We start from the raw sequence: 17725 nt of genomic DNA, 5'->3' as shown, positions 1-17725 counted from the left end.
TACCTAATGGTTAGATTTTCTGGAACGTGTTAACAGATTAGATTGAAGTGAGGTGAACCAACCCATGGCTGGACAGGTCACATCATCTCTGTCGTTCTTCACCCACTGACTGATTTTTCTGTCCCTCTGCTCACAGCGCGTTCTGACTATTTTTAGCAGCTGCAAAGACGAAGCGCGACCTTTCAGGGGGCAATAGTTCAGCGTGGGTGGGGTGATTCCTCTTCTGCGTATTTCTATCATTTTTTCCAAGTCTTCGAAGACGCGTGTTACTTTAGAAGATGTTGAAATGTTTCAACATTTTCGTCCTGGGTAAACGAGAGTCCAATCAGCGGCGGGCGCAGGGGGCCCCGCCCATCCGCGTTGTCACTTTATAACGTAACAGTTACAGTAGGGCACACGCGCTATCAGGCCTGCGGACGCGCATTCACCCCGACTGCTGCCATCGCTCAGATACAGGCTCCCGCTGAGTTTCCTTCACTCGCGTAACAGACGCGTTACGACAGGCGACGAACCAACAGAGAACAAACTGCTCAACTTTTGCTCTGAATATAAACTTGACTCTTGACTCTCAAACAATGACAGAGGGAACCAACGTGCTCGAAGGTGATGCTGCCGCCAAAGATGAGGTGCCAAGCGGTGGTTCCACGGAGAAGAAGCCGGAACAGGGGAGCGGGGACAGCACGGTGGCGGTCCCCTTACCGGCAGCGGCTTCTGCGCCAGAGGAGGTCGAGTTTGTGCACCCCGAGGGCGGCTGGGGGTGGGTGGTCATGCTGGCGGCCATGTGGTGCAACGGTTCCGTGTTCGGCATCCAGAACGCCTACGGGATCCTCTACCTCTACCTCCTGCGGGAGTTCGGCTCCGCCGAAGACAGCTCCAAAGCAGGTGAGCGCGCGCGCAGCGGGGTCGCTGGCAGGGACCGAGGGCGTATGTGTCAGTAAACGCCGCGCAGGCAGCACATGCTGCAACAGGCAGCGAAGACGCTTTCAGCTAAAACTAGAAGTCGTCGTCGGAACAGCTGCGGCGCCACGAGCGCACGGAGGAACAGGCGCAGCGCAGCGGTTCTCCGGAGAAAGCTGTTAGTGTGGAGCTCGTCTCAGCTTCTCACTGCTTTAAACAAAGAGTTGGTTATGGGGATGTTCAGATCCCTTCCGTATATAGTCTTTATAGTATTTATCATTTAGTTCTGTGGAGGTTTCGCGCTGTGCCGGTGCCAGGGCCGGATCTATAGTACAAATCTTTGGGGGAGGGGGCTGAAGAGGCCCCCGTCCCCCAGTCCCACCCCAGATGTTCAGTACCCACATGGGCAAGATAATCTGTAATTGCATAAAATTCACGTTTTTCATGATTCTGGAGGAAATATGTTGTAACATGGCTAATGCTGAACTTTTTTTAATGAGCATTAGCACATTCTGCCTGTTTTTCACCGAGGTTAACAGTTTCAGGTTCTGGTTTTTAGCTCTGGTTCTAGTCTCTGTGACCTCATCCTCTTCCTTAACTTCTCAGTTTGATAAGTGGTGTTTCCCCTAATTTTACACCTCTCTACACAGTTTGCATCTGCCAGTCTTATGCAACTTCCACCAAGAGTTTCACTTCTTTAGATCTGTTTCTATGACTGACATAAATACTAACATCACAGATCCTGTTGCTAAAGAGAACTATTTCTAAGATTTTCTGTTGAAGCTGGGAAAGGTGATAACTCATCTTTCAGTGGGGGGTGAAGTCAGATCATAGACCCATCTACTAACTTGAAAAGTGGAGAAATTATAACTTTTAAATTTGACTGAACAGGACTGCGAGTGGAGGTATTGATGAAGCAGGTGACGGAAGCTCTGTGACTTCAGAGTTGGTTCAAGTTCAGCACATTATATAGTATGATCTTTTAGGTCTCTGCTAACCTTTGAACCTGATTCTGAAATTGGCTTTGTTTGCAACTTTCTTTTTGGACTTTGTTCAAAGTTGTCATTTATCGCATGCCGAGGTGGTCAAGACTGAAGATGTTTAAAACGACAAACACATGCAGGGATTTGTGAATATGTGTTGCACTGATGTTTTGATCTGGTTACATGGGTTGAGCTGCAGAACTGATTTAGTGGGTTTGTATGTTGTTGCAAGGATCCTACTCAAAGTTCTGGCAGTGATTTCCCAGTATTAAGTAGTAACCCTATTGGTACGGGTTCTGTCCCTGTTTACATGTTTTAATCGATTTTAAGGATTGTTCTTGTTGCTTCTGACCTTTCCTCACACGTTTGTGAGCATGTTTGCTCCTGTTCTAAACTCGGGGGAAGTGTTGCATCATTTCTTTATACCATTTCATTCACTTGTCTATGACTCAGGCACAGAGTGTCAGAGTTGTAGTTGGGGGAGGTATAGAGTTACTTCCCCGTCATGGCTCATATTCCACGTAAACCGCCTTCTTTGGATGATGACAGAATGACATCACTGGCTCGGCATAAGCCTTTCTTCAGCTGTCTGCCTACGACCATACGAGGGTGTAAAGGAGTGGAGGGCTGGTAAATCAGTCCGTTGGTTGGTGCTGTGCCTTTCAGCCAAAGTTCCAAAAACTATTTCAAATCATACAGCTCATCCACACTTTGAAAAGAATATGAATTTCTTAGAAAAAATCAATCATACAATATAACACAGAATGTAAGAGCATTTTTTCTAGATTAAGCTGTTATAGCTGATTACATGTCTGACTCTGTATAGTGTATGAAGTAGCAGATCTTCTGATAATACTGCAACATTTCCTGCTCCATCCCTCCCAACATAAGTGCATGTTCTTCCTGGACTTGTTTGCCAGAACAGAGTGGGGACAGGAGTTACTTGGTAGCTGACTAGCTACTGTAGTTGGTAGTGGTGCAGTAGACGTCTAGAGGAGGTGGGAACATCCTGGCACTGATGCCCCCTGTTTTTACATCAACACCTAATCAAGAATGTGTTTGATAAGAAGTTATAAATGGTCGAACATCCATGTTTACCCATACAGTTGATCAGAGCCGCCCCACTCCAGTGACAAGTGTCACAGTCACTGTAACACACCTTGTGCAGATTCTCATCATCCAGGTGAGGTTGTCTGGAGGTTGAGTCACGGCATCTGGGCTTCTTTCTTCTGGTCAAAACTACCTGGATTTAGCGAAAGGTTTCAGCCCAGAAGACAGAAGACCTGATGCACATGAATCACCTGTTCCTGTGTTCTGAACAATACAAAGTCAACAGAAAACCAAGTAAGAACCAACAGTGTTCGGGGATGGTAGAGCTCCTGTGAAGCTGACCAGTCAACATTTCCTTGTCCTCCTGAGCTCCCTGAAAGCGGAACTTCCCACTATAACCCACCATAACCCAGCTCAGCATGTTGACCTATCTGCACAGTCAGTTTATCTTTGCACAGCAGGTTTACGTCCACAGCAGCCCATCCTATCTATCTGTCGCCTGCACTAATAGAAAGAGGCCATTTGTGGCACCAGTGGGACTTTACCTCATACAAGCGTCCCCCATTTACTGTTTCTATTTACTGGACGACCGCTTCTTGAGGGAAAGTGCCTTTAGCTCCGTCCAAACTACCTATCATTCAACACCTAATGTGTGTCTGCAGCAGTGAAACCAGACGGGCACACGCTGGAAGCCGCTGATCTCCCTGATGCCAGCATACCACCACATGCTGCTACACGCCTCCTCGCATAATATACAGATTAAAGATACTTAGATACTACCTCTACATAAAAACCCACTTCACTTACAAAGAGGTTAACATTTTTTGAGTTACATTATTATCATATGTTACATGTAAAGTGATGATGATGATAAAACTAGAATAACTGGTGTCAGCCATTGTGGGTTGAGTTTCTACATACATGTCGAAACTATGTGTAATAGTGAATGTTAGTTAATTTCAGGGACAGGGATTCACATCTGGTCAATTTGAAAAGGTATTTATGAGCCACTGACCACATGTCTCCAACCTAAGTACTAACCTTAAGGTGAAGAATAGGTTTTCTCTCCTTTTACTTAACTGACTTTGAAGAGAAAGTTTTTTTTCTTTTCAGCATGTGATGTCATGCCTACACAACTTTATCACAGATGTGTATACACATCTCTCATGTCATTTGCAAGAAAATGCTTCTTCAGATCATTTCGTGAACATGTGTCCAAATTAAGTTGAGGATTAGTCAGTTAAACTAAAAGAAATGCAGAACATTTCCATCAGGAATATTTTCTACTAAATGTAAAGACAGATTTTCCACCAAACTCTTAGCTGGTTCTGGTTCTTCAAAAACATATTTTAATGAATTTGGTTGTTTTAAGTTGATTTATTTAACATAATTAACACCAGTATTAAATTGCCAATTAATTAAGTTTTGCATAAATGCATTCTGTACAGAGGAGTTGGGAGCGTGATGATGGTGAGTCAGGACAGGCTGTTCGACAGTTGCTCTGTTTTCTAATTGAAAGCACACAGAATTGTGAAACTGGACGTGAAAGTCCACCAATGGCAGAGCAGGTTGCTGGGGCGTGAGAGGTCCAGCCCGCAGCCTGTGCTGACCCGCCAGGTCAACGGCCTCCATGTCTGTTTCTGGTTCCCTCGCTGTGGGGATGTTTGGGTCGTCCCTGGGACTCGTGCCATAAACAACTCGGCTGTTGTCTGGTGTTAAAGCGCTGAAGGACCTTTGAACATTCTGTGTTTTGCTGGACAGATGAAGCTGAAGTTTCCTGGACTCAATAACAAGACGTCATATCATAATATTTGGGCTAAATAATATTTTCACTCAGTGGGAAGGAGAAACACAACACAGTGGCTTTAAAGTTAAGCTGAAAATATTGTTTTAGTATCAGTGGTGGTGGGAGTGCGCCGTGCTGAGAATATAAGTTTCATAGAAGCAGCGTTGGTACCATCGTCCTGCTCTACGTTTATATTACCTACATGTGTTCTAGTAGTAGTCTAATTTGAAAAGTAACTGAGGTGTTCCAACGTGTTGAACACTTCCACATCACATTGTGTGTAATGCATTTATTGCAATAATGAGCAGTAGTTGCTAGTATGATGATTGATTACGGAGCATCTGCTGCCAACAGTCACTACTGATCTGAGCAGCGATGGCTCCCTGTGGCTGCGCTGTACATCTCTAAACGGGGTGGACGAAGCTTCCCCCAATCACCGGCCAGCGCCGACACACAACCCCTCTGGTTCTGCTAACACACAACAGAACTCTGTTTAAGGTTTTCATCCCAGTGCAAAGACTCATTCCACACATGCCCAGAATGTGTTTTCCCTCCACTTTATGCGCAGCCATAAATTACTGAGGGGCTGCAGCTTGACTTTTCTTTGCTGTGTCATCAAGTAGATGGTTGCACTTCCTGTGGTCTGAGAAAAACACATTCAGTTAAAACATGGGATGTGAGAACCCAGCGTTCTTCTGCCACCTCTCCGCCTCCAGAACCTCAAGTGAAGAGGCCTGGTGGAAATGGCTTCCAGCTGCTGGAAGCAGGAGGTTGATTAATGGCTGTGGTGCTGGTCAGCTATGGGCCAGATGTGTCTGCAGCACAGCAAAGCGTTGGTTGCACAGCTACGGCTCTAAAGTTATATTCCAACGGGGGAGGCTGTTATTCAGAACCTTCAGTCAGAGCTGAGAACAGTGACAGAAATTTCCTCAGGTGCTTGCATGCTGAGAGAGAAGTCAGAGAGTCATCTGGAGTGATCTGTGTTTTATAAAAGGCCTCAACGTGGTTTCCATGTGTTGATTGCCAGAAAGAGCCTGTTGTAACACTGAACTATGTGAAAACATGTGTTACCTTTATACCACCTCATACTAATGACGAAGTCTGGTCACGGGTCATTAATGGGAATGATTTTATACATGTCTATTAGTTAGTTTGACGTTCGTAAGGAGAACTGCACAGTAAAGTAAAGCTTAAGAAGGACTATTTTGTGTTTACAGGTCACTATAGTGTGCAGATGGATGACAGAGACAAATAGGTCAAACAGGTCAATAAGAGCATCATGTTAAAATGTTAAATTTCAAGTTAAAATGTGACAGATAATATTCAGTACCTCATTAAGTAGTTTATGCCGAGTGTGTTCAGGTAAATATTTGGGATATTTAAATTGATAATTTGCTTACCATTAACCTCTGAGGGTCTTGATTAATCTTTACATCAGTAAAGTGAATGTGGTTTAAGGTACAGTATATAAAACCTTAAAGCCCACCTTCCAATAAACCTATTTTATATACATGACTGAGTTATGAGTCATAACTATAATTTGTAGTATTTGAAAACAGTTAAAAAAGATCAGGTATTTTCAGGCTGTTCGTGTGTAAAAAGGAATTCTTCACAAATCAAACATTCCTTATCTTGCTTTGATTTGTTCCCAATATCATACATCATATTATCAGTATCTGTCGTTTATATGTTGGCAAATGTTGCAGGTTTCACAGAAGTCAACAGTCGTGCTCGCTGTTCTTCTCTTACTGCAGGTTCCCCAGCAGGAGAATGAGTTGATTCTCAGCTATGTGCCAGATACGTTCAGCTTTCCATAGACCACGGCTGTGAACCCATTAACCTGCTCTGCTTTGCTTTTTGGCAGGAAAACTGCTCGGAAGTTTTTTTTCAAAAGGTTGAGGAAATTTGCTTTGCAACGTAGGAACCGACAGTGAATTTGGTCCAGTGCATTTCTCTTCCTGACCCCAGATCAGAGGCTCCCCAGTGTGAGTGTAATGCGATTGGCTGGTGGGGCCCTTAGCTGTGGAGGGTTCACTATGAACCCAGCCGCTACTGGAGACAACTGGATCCATCGTTTCAGGATCTACTGTCTGTGTTGACTTGTACCCATTTCATTATATTAGTTTCATTTAATGCTGTTAGCATTGTACCGTAGCACCAGCATGACCATCCCCTGTTCCATCTCTACTTCTATCTTCTTCTACACTTGGTGTAAAAATGATGGCAGAGGAAAAGCCCTCGTTGTGGTTAAATATGCCAGCATTTGAAGAACAATGAAGGCTTTCCGGTTTCTAGTCAATGGTGACGTCAGCAGTCTTTTTTCTAACGTCTCAGCTCGTATTATTCACACTGATGTGGTGACACGGGGACATTTGGCCCAGTTGTCCTCAGTTGATTCATTATCATCTTTCCTTCCTCTCTTTGTGTATCAGCCGAGAAGACGTGTGTGCTTTTTAGTGCTCTAATGTTAAATGGAGCCTGGCTTCAAACCCTGCTTTTACCCGGAGATTCAGGAACAAGCTGTTTATTTAAGCAGAAAAATAAGCTGTCACATCACTGCGATGCCCAGAAGGCTTGTCCATTAGCTTTGGTTAATAGGTAACGCTTCTAAAGCAAGTCTGTCCACTTTGTTTACACGTGAAGTGAAGTCATCAGTCAACCATTAGTTGTCCTCAGTCATGTTGATCCGTAGAAAGCTGGAAATTTAGAGCCATCCGATTCATATCTATATGCTCAAAGTCTGCAGTTCATTAAGCAAAGTGTCACGTATGTGCGCCTTGTCCAGTTCTGCTGGAGGTTGAGTCCATGAGGGGTGACTGGGTTCAGAACACAGGGTCCCAGCACGGCGCCTTTAACGAAGCAGACAGACGACGGAGTAGCACTCTGTCTACTCCGTGGGTGTCCACCAGGGCCCGCGGCCAGTGAAGCAGGTCACTGGGACACAGCGAAGCCCCATATTACATCTAGGGACCTGGAATTCCTCCGTCTGAAGCGTAAATGCTCCGTACCGTAAATCAGGAGCCAGCAGATCAAACCACAGCAGCAATTTCCTGTTGGCTTCTGCTGTTTAATATATTATGTCGCTTAAAGGGGCTGAGATCCCCACAAACACAGGGCCCTCGCAAAAGACGGTGACCCCTTCATGTTTGGCTCACATTATTATGTCAAACGTTTATTTTACATTCAACAGATTTAGCCTCCCGGTCTGGACTCAATAACCTTTATATTTTGCTGGTCCACTCGGGTTTTTGGTCAGATACATTGAATAATTTAATGCTGATTTATTTTTCTTGGAAAATTAAATTGATTGCATTGATGGATTGATTTTATATTCTTATATTCTCACCATGATTCTAATGACTGTACTCATGGAGGTAACAGTCCATTTGTCCATGGGACCTGTGACTGACACGACAGATGAACCTAAAAGAGCAGTGGCATCAGACGGAGGTCCTCCAGGGCCACTGTCCTGCTGGTTCTCCAACTCTCTCTGTCCTGACTCCTACTGGTTACTTTGATCGGGTGTGTTCAGTCAACGAACAGCTGCAAAAGCCAGCTGACACATCTGATCAAGGTGATCAGCTATATGAAATAGTGTGTGTGTGTGTGTGTGTGTGTGTGTGTGTGTGTGTGTGTGTGTGTGTGTGTGTGTGTGTGTGTGTGTGTGGATGCAGAAGCTTTGATTTGTATTGAACTGCATTTGCATTACCAGTGTGATTACTGTACTCATCTGCCTCTGTCTGCTGCAGCGCTGGTGGGCTCCCTCTCCATGGGAATGATCTTCTTCTGCTCCCCCATCGTCAGTATCGTCACCGACATCCTGGGCTGCAGAATCACTGCCGTGGGCGGCGCCGCCGTGGCCCTGGTGGGCCTTCTGGCCAGCTCCTTCGTCACGTAAGGAAACACATTAGTCACTTTAGTTGTAAATGGCTGTGTTACTGCAGGAACCATAGAGTTAACAAGATTAAAACATTGGGACATTCAGGTCTGTGAAGAATTCTTTCTTACATTTGTTTTTAACTGTTGCTATTGTAGATAATATAGGTCAGATCCGCGTTTTGCTTTTCTTGTTTGTGTCCACTCTGAAGTTGAGAAGTGAACAATAACAAGCTTGACTTTGGACACTGGGGTTTATGACAACTAAGCAAACTCCATCTTCTGGAGAAACTTGTGAAGCGGTGGCAGGCTCAGCTTCACGTGTGTTTATCAATCACACTGTTAATAATTATAAAACATAAAGATAACTAAAGCTAATGATTAATTACAGTATTATACAGATGTGGTTGTATAATTACTACAATTATTCAGTGTTAAAGCTTAAAGAACTACATAAATATATAGACTGCCGTATATATAATAATAATATACAGGCTTTAATGAGTGATGCAGTCTGATGGTAACAAGCTGGTTTTATTGTGTCTTACACATAGTCCCAGCCCATTGAGGTTGTATTATACATTTATTATTTCCATGTTTACTCTACTACAAATCGTGGGACATGCTAAAGGTGGTGGCACCTCCACAAACCAATCATGCTCCTTTTAGCTTTCACCAGTGTTCTGCAGGGAAGAGGCCCTTCAGTTAGCGCTCTGTTGCTAATCATTTCCAGGAACCCCATTCTAATGTGAGGCACAGCAAGTCACAGCACTCTGTGATTCTGTGCACACTCCCTTTATCATGACTTTGTGTGTAGTAAATACGTAATAAACTGAATTATAGCCTATCAAGTGACTGTCAAGCTGCATTTCATGGCCGAGCACCAGGTTCTGCAGTGGGCAGTGCAAAGTGCAAAATGCCTGTGTAATTCTGCTCAAACCGGACTTTGAAAGCAGGGAGTGTGTTCAGCCAGTGGTACCTTGCACAGAAAAGAGCTTTCTTTGACCTGCTCTTATCCTTCTCTGCAGCCAGTTAGGGGGTTGAATGTTTCCTGGAAGCCCCTTTGTCTCTGGGTAAAACAGCTGTTTTGTGTTCCCCTCAGATCCCTGGGTCCCATGTACTTCACCTATGGCATTGTGTATGCCTGTGGCTGCTCCTTCGCGTACCAGCCCAGCCTGGTCATCCTGGGCCATTACTTCAACAAGCGCCTGGGCCTGGTCAACGGCATAGTGACGGCGGGCAGCAGCGTCTTCACCATCACTTTGCCCATCGTGCTGACGAGCCTGCTGGAAAAAGTGGGCGTCCAGTACACCCTGCGCATTCTCTGCATCCTCATGTTTGTCCTCATGCTGGCTGGTCTCACCTACAAGCCCCTCCTGCCACCCAAGCCCGCCAGCACACAAACAGGCGGCCGGTGCACGTCCGTGAGAAAGATCTTCAATGTCAACATCTGGAGGTCCAGGGGGTATCGCATCTGGGCCTTTGGCGTCCCTGCTGCTCTCTATGGCTACTTTGTGCCGTACGTTCACCTGGTAGGTTTGCTGCATATCACTTTGATCCTTCAGTTGCACTCAGATTCGGTCACAGGGCATGTTGATGTGCTGGTATTCTGTGTATCTTTATCCACTTTATGGGCTGAAGGTCAGTCAGATGGACTGAAAGGCCAAAGTAGGGTGGTGTGATTTCTCTGTATCCAAGCGCATGTTTTACTTGCGTTCACTGGCACGAGTGAGGAGTCGGGGTGAGAGGTCAAGTAGAGATCTTCAACAACAGGAATATTAAAACGCACACAAACAACGAGGGTTTGATTAGCATGAAATGTGAGAGGAAGGAAAGTCAAAACCCTGGTCAGCGTCAAAACAGATACTATGACCACAGATACTCACTGTGTGGTCCCAGTGGATGAAACTAATTTGACAGGAAGTCTCAACAAGTCAGTTCTGTAAACAGGTGTCACTTTCTGGCATTAGCCTCTAGTTCATCTCTAAGGTAGGAAACTTTAACTTTGGGAAAAGCATTTAGTGGGAAGGCTGCAGAGGAGATCCTGGAAGTGTTGAGCATATGAGAAGGCGACTGTTTGTTTGAGCACAACGGAGCCCAGCCTGTGTTTTCCCAGGCTAAGTGTTGGCCACGGCAGGAGCCCTGCTCCACGCCGGCCCTACAGACCCAACAGCTGTGCTCCCCAGACAGTGACCCCTCTCTGGGCTTAAAGCTGAGCCCCGGCGCTGTAGCACCACATGGGAAGAATAAGAATGAGCAACAGGTCAAACAGCACATGGTCCAGCTGTCAGTCTTGTCAGGCCCTGAAACCTGGGCTTTAGCGTTAGCGTTAGCACGCCCCCCCACAAACACACTGGGAGTGTTTTTCATCTTTCCAAGTCAAGCTGTACACATCTGTAGAGTGGAAAAGAGTAAAGTCCATACACACACACACACACACACACTCACAAACACACACGCACACACACACGCACACACACGCGCGCACACACACTTTTCCGGGTAGTGCTGATTTTAGATAAGACTCTGGCCTTCAGGTATGGTTGTGTTTGCTCTGTGAGTTGATAAAATAAAAGGTGCTGCCAAAAGCAAAGCGATACATGAACAAACTTTCTCTGCTGCTTAAGTTGCTAAATAATGTTCATGTTGTTCATTAGTAACATGCAGGAGAGTTTTATAGCACTTTGATTTACCCTTAGTGTGTTTGATGAGAAACAGCTGCAGTGCTGTGGTGTTTGGGCCTGAAGAGAAACAAGCACTAAAACATGTTTATTGGAGACTTAAATAAAAAGAAATTCTTGTACCCGTTGCTTTACTATCCTCAGTGAACCGTGATGCATGGCAGCTACAAACCAGTAACACGTGCTGGGTCCAATGTATGAATGGAGGTAGCAAGCACCGAGTGCATGCGTTAGAGAAAAGGTACCAAGCAGCCTGTGTTGTGCAGGGTTATGATGATCTATGCCACAAGGTGACGGCCCTCGATAAGCAAACAGTGAAACCACGTCCTGCTGCAGTCGCCTCATACAAACACAGCCAAGGTTCCATGTTTGCACAGAGCTTTTTTCTGAGCGACAGGCGGGGAGCAGGAGGTGATGGACACCAACATGAGTCTCCTTGCAATATGAGCTTGTTTTTTTTTTTATTTCCATGTGACACAGCACCATCGTGCTACATCGCAGGACGCCTCGAATACATAACAGGCATAACTTGTCATGTTGGGTGAACAGTCGTAGAGTTCAGCAGGAATGGTTGTCCTGCTTCGTTCCTCAGGCAGCCCGTGACACTGGGGCCACGTTTGGTGTTCTGACGTAAAGGAGTGAAAACCAAATAAATGACCTATTTGTTTTTTAATTCCTGTTAAGCTAAATGCATGCTGGGTACTTTTTGAAAGGCCTGCACCTCTACATGTATCATCCTGTATAATCCAAACATGAGCTCCCTGCTTATGTGTCAGGAGGCCCCGTGGTGACATGCAGGTGGCATCTTGCAGGGCTGACAGTGGGACAGGCAACAATAAATGCTCGCATACACAACCATGGCCCGTGGTGCCACAACTTAATATGTTATTGGACTGTGGAAGGAAAGGACCCAGCAGGTTCTAACCACCACCACAGCAATAAATTCACTCATTGTCTGAACAACACGCTGCCTTATTATGGTAGTGCCAGGCTCAGAAGGAAACGTAGACATGACCAGGAATTTAACCACTGATCACATGATGATGGACACAATTTGTGCATGTTAAGTTACACTGCTGATGCACATGTGCACTCACTCACTGGGCCTGCAGCACTGCATTGCATGGAACCCCCTGTAGTCAGGACACAGAATAGTAGTGTGGTCTATAAAAGACTAAAGTCATTCAGAGGTTCTTCAGAGGCCTATGAGGGACCCGTGAGGCGGAAGCAGCCCACAGGAGCAGGACAACTGCAGTGTGCCTGGAGGCTCCACACAGACCCTAAGAATGTGATGAGCTACTAGGACCACGCTGCTGTGATTTGAATATGTTTGTTAGTTTTACTTGAAAAGCTCATTCAACCCAAATGTAATAATTTGTTATGGTGTAAAGCTGTTTTGAGAGATGTCCGTTCTACCGTCCACAGGTGAAACATGTTGAGGAGCGTTTCGGAGCAGATGCCAGTAAAGAGGTTCTGCTCATGTGCCTCGGCATCACATCCGGTGTGGGCCGGCTCATCTTCGGCAGGGTGGCGGACTACGTTCATGGGGTCAACAAAGTCTACCTGCAGGTAAGGGTGGTTGACCTTTACATCACAGAAACACATTCAAGCTAACGTAGCTGCAGTCCAGTCTGTTAGTTGTTTATACAATCATGCGATTTTAAGGCTTCTTGGTCTCAGACCAGCATAATGATGAATGATGACACCTTGCAGGTGGCTTCCTTCCTCGTCATCGGCCTCATGTCCATAATGATCCCATTTTGTAACATCTTTGGCGGGTTGATTGCCGTGTGCCTGCTGATGGGGCTGTTCGACGGCTGCTTCATCTCAATCATGGCTCCTATTGCTTTTGAGCTGGTTGGGCCCAACGATGTGTCCCAGGCAATCGGCTTCCTCCTGGGACTGATGTCTGTGCCTATGACTGCGGGCCCTCCCATCGCAGGTAAGAATGGAAGGAGAAAAGATGTATTTACTGACTGAGCTCTGATTTTGGGTAGATTGCTAGCATAATGTTATGATTATCTGTAACATTTTCATTTGTTGTTAACATCAGCAGAAGGAACAGCACAGACATCTGCATTTGCAACTTATATAGAATGGAATAAAGCTGCTCTTTGGCACCACCTAGTGTTCATGTAGACACATTACAGTACTGCGCCATTCTCAAATTTGTGATGTAGCTGTAGTCGAGCCTGAAATTATTATATAAGTTACTTTTCAACCAGCAAGTGTTTTTTTTACCACAATTGACACAAGCGTCTTTTCAAATAATAATAAGATGATGTACAAGAGGCACAACTGTGGAAACAATGATTACTGATGTTTTATTTAGGAGACCCTCCAACCTGAAAGGGTTGGAGCTCATCGCTAAAAATGAATGGGAAAAAATACCAGTGAAGAATGATAGGAAGTGACTGATTGCTGTTACAGCCTATAAAATTTATTTATTTTAACCCTTTCAAAGCACGACATTTTGCAGAAATGGTCTATTTCTTTGTTTTGCAGTTTTGAGGCATTACAATGATCTGAAAGATTAAAAAACTAAAATGTGTTGAGTTTAAAATCACACTTTATGTGACACAGGCTAATAATAACAGTGGATCCCTGGTCACTATAAAATGTATGGCAGTCACATAGGCTCAGTCAACTCCAGCCTACATTCATTCACACACTGGTCAGCTTACTGGACAGCTCAACTTTACTGGACCTGAGCACACAGGCCCAATCACACTGCACTGAAAGTGAAGGACTGATTCTGCTGGTCTTGCTTAAACTAACCATAGTGTGCTTTTCCAGTTGTTTCTAACATGACAGCCTTTTCTTCTGTTTGCAGGCTACCTCAGAGACAGACTCAACAGCTATGATGTGGCCTTCTGGCTGGCAGGCATCCCCCCCATCTTTGGAGGAGCTGTGCTTTGTCTGATCCCCTGGTTGGAGGCCAGAAGCAAAAAGAGGGAGAAAGCGGGTCTGAACAAAGAGCAGGACATCACCCAGAAGATGATAGACCAAGAGAAAGCTCAGGGAAATGGTCAATACAAAAGCGGGGAGTCTGTCCTATAGGTGCCTTATGAGACTGAAAGTCAGCGACAATGACAGAGTGAGTGTGTGAGTGTGTATGTGTTTAGCCTAGATCACAGTGCCTGCCTTCAGTAGGACTGAACAGGCAGAAGTACAGTGTAATATTTGCAATTTGGTCTTAAAGCAGGCAAACTTGAAGCTTAACTGAATCTAGAAAAATGACTGCAAACCTAATACTTTGTGTCAGGTAAAGGAAGGCTTCACTATAAACACGTGGAGGATGTAGAATGAGTCTGGAGCGTGTCTCTAAAACACCTTCAGATGGTAGCGTTAATGGAAACACTTACAGTCAGCTTCCAACACTACCACAGTAAAATGAAGTCATATTAGCCTCTGAGCCAAAGGTGTGTGTGTGGAGACCTGCCATGTTTAGAATCCAGACGTCAGACTTGTACACACCAGCGTTCAGAGGGACCCGGCTGCTCGGAGCAGGACCTGTCCTGGTAATGAGAAGCACTGTGATCATCTGAGCTGCGAAGGTGCTTGGACACTTAAAGGGGAGGAGCAACACCCGAACCCTGACACAGAGAAGCCTGGTGTGTTATAGAAGGAACTGTCTCCAAAGCCGGACCAAAGAATGGGCTCAAAGACAAAGTTATCATGTGGCATGTGTTTACTGGGTGAATCCAACCATAACTGTGACAGATTCATCCAAACGTGCTGCTTCTAATCAAACCGTGTGAGTAAGGAATCACGTTAAATGTTCATATGTTTAAGGGAATAGTTCTTTCTTTTGGCAAATGAAGCCTTATACCACTACCTGTTAAATCTATGGCTGCAGACATCATGATTATGCGTGTGATACATGCATTTCAAATGAAACATTAACCCCTTCATGCAAGAACCTCTGTTTGGGTTCCTGTGTTTTTATTTCTCTTTAGGCATAAAAAATCATATATAAATGCAGCTGTTGAATATGTGTCCACTGTTCTGTTTTAACATGCATGAAAGGGTTAATTATGATAAGGTTTAATTTGAAGATAAGCTTGATCTGTGTTGATGTTGTGGTTTGTGCAGGGAAATGTCAGACTACTCCGATATGTCGCTGCCGCTTCAGTCCATACATCACCGTTCCACGGAATCAATTACAAGGAACGTGATGCAGAACATTCAGTAGATCTAAGAAGAGCTACCAGGCTACTATGTAACATTTATTAGCATGCCATCATTTCAAAGACTGATTATTGATAGACTGATATTTTCCTGATCATTATCTATCCATCCACTATGTTAACCTGCAATGGAAGGTTGTTTGTTTTATGTTTTCATATTTATTTACTTGTTGTGTGTCAGACCTTAGTCTGGAGAACTGACTACATTGACTAAAGACCAAAGTGTATCCAAAGGTGTGTCCGCCTGCAGGTAGAGTGCATGTTATTTTCATCACGTGGGAGCGGACGGATGTTTTCTCGGCAGATCTGTGACTCTCTACCTCAGATGTTCCCACTCATTCTGTCCCGTCCCTCCACCATAGCCAGGGTCCAGCAGTGAGACTGCTGAAACACAGCATCGAGCACCAAGCCTTAAATGATCCTGTACAAAATGGAACAAGAGACTGCAAACAGGGTTTACATCTTTCTCCTCTCTGAACATCTGTATTTCATTCTGATGCTTTTTGCAGCAGTTTTTAATAACATGCGTGGATCGTTCCTTGGTCAGTGCCACAATAGTCTTCACCACTGTGAGCCTCAAGTCAAGCATGATTGTAAACCTTTTCATTTTATCATGTTAAAACATCTTTGATTGCTAATTTAATTAGTTATTGCTCAGTATCTGCTACCTACCAAAGTATTATTTGTTATTAAGTGATGGATTTTATGGTACATTTAGGCCTTAATGTTCCAGCTTTTCTGTTATTATTTTAGCTCGTATACAATTTACCTTCTGGTTTCATTCATATATTATTGTGTTATATTACAAGGTGAGGGCTGTTTTTCTGTCTTTATTTGCATGCAACCTTTGATTGACTGTGTTGTGTGATGCTTATTGTTGATTTATTGTTTATCTCTCATGAGAGAAGCTGTTATTTACCTATGTATTACTTTTCTCATGCCTCCTACAGAATCTGTAGTGAGCTACACTATGTGCCATTTATGCAAGCAATCAGATTTGAACATTTCCAAAACAGTAAATATTTTTAAAAGACATTTCTGTGGTTGTGTACATTACTCCTCATTTTATTAAGGAGACGAAGTAGAATCATCGCAGCTATGTAGCAGCCCCTCTTATACAACACTGCTACAATGGTCGGTTATGACAACAACACTATGGCAGCTACAGGTTAATTCATTATTTCACACCATATGTGGTATTTAATGACTTATTCATGACATTTTTTGCAGACATTTTGCATTTTTAAATGGGTGATTATAAAAGAAGCAGTAGCTGTTTTGTTCAGAGTAACAATTATTTATTTCCTTATAAATAAAATATATAATAATAAATAAAATATAAGCCTAAATGTTTTACACTATTTAGGCACTATGGTCCACCTCTGCGTCTGGTATTTGCAGGTGTAGTTGCCAACCATCTGGTGCATAGTATCTACTCGTCTGTTCTGGTTGTAGAAAATCATTGCATCTGTTTTTTTCTTTGGGCTGTTTTTATCCACAATCTTGTTGTGGTGCATTGTGCTAAGCAGCAGAACAACCTTTTCCCTTTTTCTTACATAGCTGATCATGGTCGTGCTGCCACTGAACCCAATTCTGTGCTGTGGACCTCTCTGGACCTGGGCGCCTTTATAACACAATAGTCAGATAATCAGTTTTTGTTTCCAGGTTTATTTTGGTAACTTCCTGTTTTGTCCTGTGTATTTTGTATTCACTGACACTTGATTATCAGTCATTTAAATAACCAGCTGCTATCATCATACCTCAGTAGTCACCATGCTCATGCGTCTGTTCATGTTACCCGGTTTGTCCGTAGCACGCACCTTGTAAGTCTCCTTGGTTTTGTTGGAGATCATTTTGTTTCTGTCCTTTGACCCTGTCTCTGCCATGTGCTGTGTGTGCGTTGTGTGTAGGGATGGCAGCTGAAGCTCCATGACGCTTCCACAGGGTTCATCTGATTGTGCCGGAAAAATAAACCAAACTTGCGGGGCTTTGAAACCACACAGAACAGTGACATCCGATGGTGCACTGCAAGTATATCATCTGCTTCAATCAGCCTCCATGTCCTTGCTGTACTTTAATATGTACATAATAAAAAGCATAAAACACATTTGGGATCTTTTTGTGTGAGAGGTGCTTGTGTAACATTGTGAATAATAAGTAAAGTGATAGGGGTGTTACCCCTTAGTTTGTAATATGCGACAAAATAAACAAGTCCAAAACCAATGCACTGCTCTACATAACTTATATTATTAAATGTGCTGG

The 17725-nt window shown here is 44.1% G+C and overlaps 1 protein-coding gene across 1 annotated transcript; it reads left to right on the top strand.

The window, feature by feature from the left end:
- The first annotated feature begins 345 nt into the window (after positions 1–345).
- slc16a10 (solute carrier family 16 member 10) lies at positions 346–17570 on the top strand. The gene is made up of 6 exons (XM_029140561.3): positions 346–882; positions 8466–8610; positions 9695–10124; positions 12699–12842; positions 12987–13215; positions 14107–17570. The coding sequence occupies exons 1-6, from the start codon at positions 576–578 to the stop codon at positions 14331–14333; spliced, it is 1482 nt and encodes a 493-aa protein (XP_028996394.1). The 5' UTR covers positions 346–575; the 3' UTR covers positions 14334–17570.
- The last annotated feature ends 155 nt before the right edge of the window (positions 17571–17725 follow it).

Source organism: Betta splendens, chromosome 24, assembly GCF_900634795.4.
Source record: "Betta splendens chromosome 24, fBetSpl5.4, whole genome shotgun sequence".
Lineage (NCBI taxonomy): Eukaryota > Metazoa > Chordata > Actinopteri > Anabantiformes > Osphronemidae > Betta > Betta splendens.
The sequence above is the reverse complement of the archived record's forward strand: the minus strand, read 5'-3'. Positions and strand labels throughout refer to the sequence as shown.

Coding starts and splice junctions, on each gene's coding strand:
- slc16a10 (XM_029140561.3), top strand. CDS start 576: ATGACAGAGGGAACCAACGTGCTCGAAGGTGATGCTGCCGCCAAAGAT. Junction 883..8,465: donor CGAAGACAGCTCCAAAGCAG/GTGAGCGCGCGC, acceptor TGTCTGCTGCAG/CGCTGGTGGGCTCCCTCTCC. Junction 8,611..9,694: donor CTGGCCAGCTCCTTCGTCAC/GTAAGGAAACAC, acceptor TGTTCCCCTCAG/ATCCCTGGGTCCCATGTACT.